At 39.6% G+C, this 6,699-nt stretch overlaps 1 protein-coding gene across 8 annotated transcripts in view; it reads right to left on the bottom strand.

Moving 5' to 3' along the window:
* Window positions 1–6,699, bottom strand: part of ebf1a (EBF transcription factor 1a) — a 158,740-nt gene that overhangs the window by 151,120 nt on the left and 921 nt on the right. For all 8 annotated transcript variants that reach the window (XM_037540614.1, XM_037540615.1, XM_037540616.1 and 5 more), the window contains exons 2-4: window positions 6,442–6,598; window positions 5,628–5,691; window positions 4,403–4,458 (exon numbers count right to left, since the gene is read on the bottom strand). In XM_037540614.1, coding sequence (XP_037396511.1) covers window positions 4,403–4,458; window positions 5,628–5,691; window positions 6,442–6,598 — 277 coding nt within the window. The remainder of the gene's footprint in view (window positions 1–4,402; window positions 4,459–5,627; window positions 5,692–6,441; window positions 6,599–6,699) is intronic.

Raw genomic sequence — 6,699 nt, 5'->3', positions numbered from 1 at the left:
AAAATATTCCATTTTCCTGTCTGTTTCCATTCCTCTGTAACAGCCTCTTGACAGCTACACATCCTTTCAGACCCACATAGTTGAGTTGTCTTCTCACAGTACAAAGACAAACAGAAACACTTGTATAGTCGGGCTTGATTTTACTTGTGTCTCAAAGATGAAAGTACTGTTTATCTGTTTCATTTGTTTTCCTTTGACTTCCATAGGCAAACAGACTATCATATCTAATATCCTTAGACATAACCCTTAAAAAGGAATAAGGCTGTTTTGGCTGGAAATTAAATAAATGAAGGGTGGTCTCTGACTTTTGCCCAGTACTGTAATGACCTCACAATTACTACTAGAAGTAAGTAAACATATTTAACATGCAACTAGATAGAAGCTAAATGAAGAGACATTGAAAAATTAAGTCAAAGCAATGTATTTTATTCATGTGGGAGTGCAGTACTTTGCTTAGTGAACTATCCTATGCTTAATTTATATTCTATCATCACTTCCTCCTTTTCACTTCCTCTGTCATATCACTCTTTCCCCCCACACAGGCTGTTGCCCAACTCCCACATGCGGTCTACACACTCTCTCTCCACGTTGCCAGTAAGTGAGTTCTCAGCGCAGACTCCCCCAGTGCTAATGAGAAGTGTGTGTCGAACAACTCCATAAACCTGCTCTGTAACAGTGGCGCACCGCTGGGCCAAAGCCAGCCTTGCCAGGGCCGCTTCTGTAGTCCTTCTGTACCGAGTTATGGCCTTTTAATGGGAAATCTTAAACACGTTGTGAGTGTTCCTCAGTCTGGGTTTCTTACCACAGTGTGGTCTGGATAGAGCTGTGCAAAATGAGCTTAGCCCCTTAGTAGTATATAGTACCTATATGACCACACTAATTCTGGCTTAGGATTTAACTCTTTAGATATATTATGCAGGTTGTAATCTTAAGACTTCTTATTTAGTAATATGATGAATTATTAGGTACCAACTGTTGCTAAGTATCTATTCGACCAAATTATTTCATACTGGTACATGGCATATTATACAGCCATTTATATTAAGGCTTACCATTCATTCAGGTACTACTATAAATTATTCAGTAACTATTCTACAACTATTATGTAAGTTATGTAAGTATAAGAGGGATAAGTTGAACTGTGTGCTCACTCACAGGCCCTGCAAACAAAAAGAAACATTTTTGCAAGTACCAGCTGTACTGTACTGTACTGACAGTACTGATCTGAACTGATAGAAATTAAATGCAATTGTATGTGAAACCACGAAGTTGGTGAGATTCAGTTTAAAGAAAGGTATGCTGGGAAATGTAGTGAAAGGCTCTTTGTTGCGAATGGTACCCGAGGGACATGAGCCACCACAACTCAGGGAGTGCAGAGCAGTGCTATATTATGCCAGCGTGTCCACTCAGATGCCAAACTGCTCTCTCTCGCTCTCACTCTCTCTTTCACTGTCTGCAACATCATTAACAGGTACTGCAGCACCCTTTGCTGGGTCCACAGAAATAGTCTGTAAATCAAAAGGTAAAATATGCGCTCATAGGGGGGGCAGAGGTGGCAAGATAAATGGCTTTTTATTGAGGTGGTGCTTTGAAAAAGTGTGCAGTGGGTCTGTCCTCCAGCCACTGTATTTACTCCTCTGGCGTCACGCCCCTGCCTTTCACCCACGTGCATAAATCTGCCTCCCTCACACACAGCCCAATAGCCCTGCATAGTGGCAGGCATCAACAGCATTATCAGCTTCATAGAATATCGCACGCACACACACACACACACACACCTCCAAAGACTTTGTGCACACACACTTAGCACAACTAAGGAATTCTGTGGATTTGAACCCGCCACCTCAACATAGCTGAACGACAACATTACCAAACCTTCTATTAAGACTGTAGCATAGCATGGGAACCTTCTATTATGGCTTATGAACATACATTAGGGCGTCTAAGTAACATGTGCCTGTAGTGATTAAGTTGCAATCAGGAATGATATGATAAAGAAATATAAATATAAATTTTCAGAGCAAAAAAATGTTAAATGACAAAGAGCTGTAGGACTCATACATACACATATACAGTTGTTGGCATATTGATCATTCAGGATTTGCTGAATGTTCAGAATGTTATTCCTTGAGAGCTCCACTGGACTATGATATTGCACACTACTAACACCTTCTAATTACCTGACACCTTCACACATTTAACTTGCACCTCTAGCCTTGACACACCACCTACACTTGGAGTGACGCCACAGAAGAACAACTTTTGGTTCCCTGCAGAACCTTTGAATGGATGGCATTATATTATTTTGGCAATGAGATACGGAAACTCATTTTAAAGTTTAGATAGAATCTCCACGTAATATGAGGAAGCTTTACTAATTGAGGGATTTTTTTTTGTAGAACTACACATTCAAGCTAAGAACCATTAAGGAGCCTCTGTTTTACTTATATGTTTCAATCCAGCCAGATTCAGTGATGCAGTGACACATAATGGAAGACTGTCAAAAAGATATGAAAGCCTGGATGACTACAAACTTTCTCCTGCTAAACTCAGATTAAACAGAAGCACTGTTGTTGGTCCCATGTCTGAAATAAGGGTGCAGATTTTATCCTTGACCCTTATAGTTTCTCAATGAAACCAAAAGCTACAGTTAAAGACTCTGATGTAACACTGGATGTTTATTATTTGTGACGCTCCAAGGATTATTACTTGAGAAACATGTCCAAAATAAGACATATGCTCACCCTACAAGATACTAATTATTACTAAATTAATGAATGCTTTCATAATGTATCACTAGTTCAGAATGTAGTGGAATGTAAAACTTGCTCAAACATTTGAGCATATTACTCCAGTCCTGTTAAGTTCTGTATTGACAAGTTCTTCCTTACGACTTTTACAGCTCATAATGGTTCAACTCCAGCATATTTTACTGATCTGTTGCATCTTTATAGTCCATCCAGACCACTTTGCCCAGTTAAGGCAGGGTTACTGTAAACTAACTTACACCTCAGTTAGTGTAAGATCATTTTCATACATAGCTCCTAAACTCTGGAATAGCATTCTAAAGAATATTAGAAATGCAAGCTCCATAGGTGGTTTTAAACTTAAAATGCATATTTCCTTTGGCTAGCATATGCCTGAAAGTAACATGATTCTTCTTCTCATCCTATTAATTGCACTGTTGTTTTCATGTAGAGCATAATGTTTTCATTTCTCCAATGTTAATGTGTAATGCTCTTAGAAATTTTATCATGAAAATGAAAAGTGCTATATAAATTAGACACAAGTATTAGTATTATTTAGAAGAGTGTAGAATGGCAGAGTTACAGAAATATTTACCATATCTTAAGAAGCAGTGACTTAATCTCTTGAACCCTAGACTTAGTTCTTAACCTTAAGACTTGTTATCCAGTAACTTCTATGAATTATTCAGCTATTACTGTGACAATATTTTGTACATTACACAGTTACAATGAACTGCAGGCCTACATACGTGCCCTTAAGGTTTAAAGGATTTTAACATCTTTCCTTTTTCATGCATCACAGCGGATTTCTTATTGTCATTTTTCTCCTGTTAATGTAATTGGCACAATCTAAGCAGTGTGGTTCTAATAATTCACTTTTATACATTTGAGCCTCCAAACCCAGCTGGCTTTTCAGATTCTGGAAAAACCACAACATGCCGGCCAACAGGAACGGAAGACAAACCTATCACACAGAGTCCCACAGCGATCGGATGGAAAAATAACAGAGAAATCCTCTTGCCTAAATACGTTGTGAAACATGGGCCGTCCTAAAGCACACTCAGCTGTTAGTGGTTTAGGGCCTCGCTTTGCCTGGCTGCTCTGATTTCCAGCAGAATGCACACTTTTGAGATGTCGCTGATAGAGGGCATGAAGCTTGTACAATTGAAAGGCTGCCTTCACTGGCCCCTGAGACCCTGAGACCCTGAGCACACTCCACAGCAAAGAATACAGCAAGCTTTGAGAATCCATATTAAAAGTGACAATGAAATGGCTAATCATGAATAAACACCAATAGTACACTAATAATAAACACTAATAATACACATACTAATAGATACACAAATACCCTGCTCACACACACTACACCTCCAACACTACTGTTTCAGTAGCTGAATGTCAGAAGTAAATACACACATGCGCGCACACATTTAAGCATCAGTCATCTTAAACGCTTTCCCAGAGAGAGGATGTCATATTTAAACACTATTAGTTCCCCGCGCCCCTAAGGTACACTATACAGCACAGCCCCAAACTTACTAGGGGGAAAGATAGCATACATATCACACCACACACATGGCTGATTTTTCCTCCTACTTCATCTATTTCCAACAGTCACTCTGGCAGTCATTTTTCAAAGGTATATAAAGCCTTACCTGTTTAGTCATGGAGTCAATCAACCGTACATAAAAGTCTTGCTCTGTCCTGATACCTGCAGTAAGGAAAAGTGATGAGGTCTTGTGAGTAAAATCAAACCCAAACCTAATCCACATGTAACTTTATTTAATTTTTTAGGTGTTCTCTTGCCTAAATTTATTGGACTTCATAATGTCAGTTCATAAAATAATGTTACAATAACTGACCCAAGTTCAGGAGAAAGGTAGACCAGAAAAATACAAACAAACAAAACACACAAACACACTCAATAGCTTTTATACATGCTGTGGATACTGGATCACTAAGTCAGTAAACTGCATGGGTCACAGCTGTTCTGCTGTTCTGAGTCTCTTTCACTTTCTTTGTTTTCAAATAAAAAACTAACTGCAATGTAGCGTTTAAGAGTAAGAACCAAAACAGAGCAAAGGGGTAAAATCTGTGCTTAAAATCAGTAAGCAGGGACAGCAGAGCGCAGGGCTCAAGGGATGACTGATTTAAATAAACTAATTCAGGATCATAAACAGGAAACAGAGACGCTTTAAATATTGAAATAGCTTCAGTGTGACAGAGAAACAGCGGCGGAAACTTCAGCAGCAGCAGCTCTCAGCTCAAACTCCTCATAGGATTTTACAGAACAGCTCTACGTGGGAAATAGAGCTGATAACGCTTTTGTACACGCTTTTATACGCGAAATGCGACTGAAGCGTTTTATTAATAATGTAAACTTTTTAGCAGCGCGAGACGCTAAAGCATTTTGGGCCGCTAATTTGACAGTTTAAGAGTTCATCAGTTAAGCTAACAGTCTAGACTGAATAATAATAATAATAATAATAATAATAATAATAATAATAATAATAATAATAATGTACTGTTATTAATTATGATCATTATACCGGCAACAATGTAAAAAACAACAGCAACAACAACAATAATAATAATATCAATAATAATGATAATAATAACCTTTAGATTGCAAATGTACACAATTTTAGAACTGATTGTAAACAACTGCACATTTAAATATTCCACAGTGTGATATATTTATCATTTACTCTAATTTCTTATTTCTGCCTCTCATCTGCTGCTGGTGTGTGTGTGTGTGTGTGTGTGTGTGTGTAGATAGATAGATAGATAGATAGATAGATAGATAGATAGATAGATAGATAGATAGATAGATAGATAATATAATTTAAAGCACTATCACACGGATGTGCTCGCTCTCACCGTTGCTGTAGAGAAGCTGTAGTTTGTAGTGGATCCCGTTGTTTGTCTTTTCTCCGGTCGGTTCCTACAAAAAAAAAATAAATGTCCACATTACGCTCCGCTGCTGCAGCTGTGGACAGAGAAAAGCGAAACAGCTCGGCTGATTTCAGACAAGCCCGCTTAACAGTTTAGTCACAATCACTGCCTAGCTTGTGAGAGTTTGATATACCTGAACAAAGAGAGACACGTTACTGAAACTACTGTCTGCTGAACGAGCGCTTCTGTTTCTAACGGCGCTCACTGTGAACTAGTGACTGTCAGGCCTTCACGGGACAGTTCAGAGACCATAACACTGAGGTTAGTCGGAGAGAGCGGTGGGAATCTGCGGGGAAACGAGAGGAAGAGTAGGAAAGAGAAGATGATGAGGAGGTGATGTGGGTTCTACTCTCAGTCCGCTCTGGGACACGAGCTGCTCTGACATCCAGAGAAAAGCGGGACCTTGTTTGGAGAGCAGCTGAAACAGCGTTTATATATTTTAAAAAACTGCCCCGCACTCGAGTATTGAATCATTCATACAGCCAGCAGAGTCAGATTACAGCTCTGACAGCAAAACCCCAGCAAAGAGGGATCAGACTGAGACTCAGCGCTGCTCCTGGGCTTTTATACCATAATTTAGTTTGAACAGTTTAACCATCTTAATATTTTCAATGAAATGAACGGAAGTGAAAAGTTTAAGTAATAAATTGATGAGTGATTTGGGGAAAACTCTTGGTAAAAAGCAGCTGGGCCTTCGGGGGGGGGGCAGCTGGTAACACTCGGCCGAAACGTCACTTGCCTTTTCTTTCTCCACAAATCCCACGAACGAGGTCCTCTCGATCTCCACAGGCTGCCCCTGTCTGTCGTACAGAGCCAGAACGAAGTGGAAGAAGTTGGATTTGCGCAGGTTGGAGGGCGGCTGCTTCTCAAAGTGAGCCCGGGCCAGACCCACTCCACTGCGGCCACACACACACAAACACTCATTAACACTGCAGGACACTGGAGGATCATGCTGATTTACATGTCCTATTTCACACTTTTACAAGAAATCAGAATC

This window comes from Pygocentrus nattereri, chromosome 8, assembly GCF_015220715.1.
Source record: "Pygocentrus nattereri isolate fPygNat1 chromosome 8, fPygNat1.pri, whole genome shotgun sequence".
Taxonomy (NCBI): Eukaryota; Metazoa; Chordata; class Actinopteri; order Characiformes; family Serrasalmidae; genus Pygocentrus; species Pygocentrus nattereri.
This window is presented reverse-complemented; position numbering and strand designations above follow the sequence as displayed.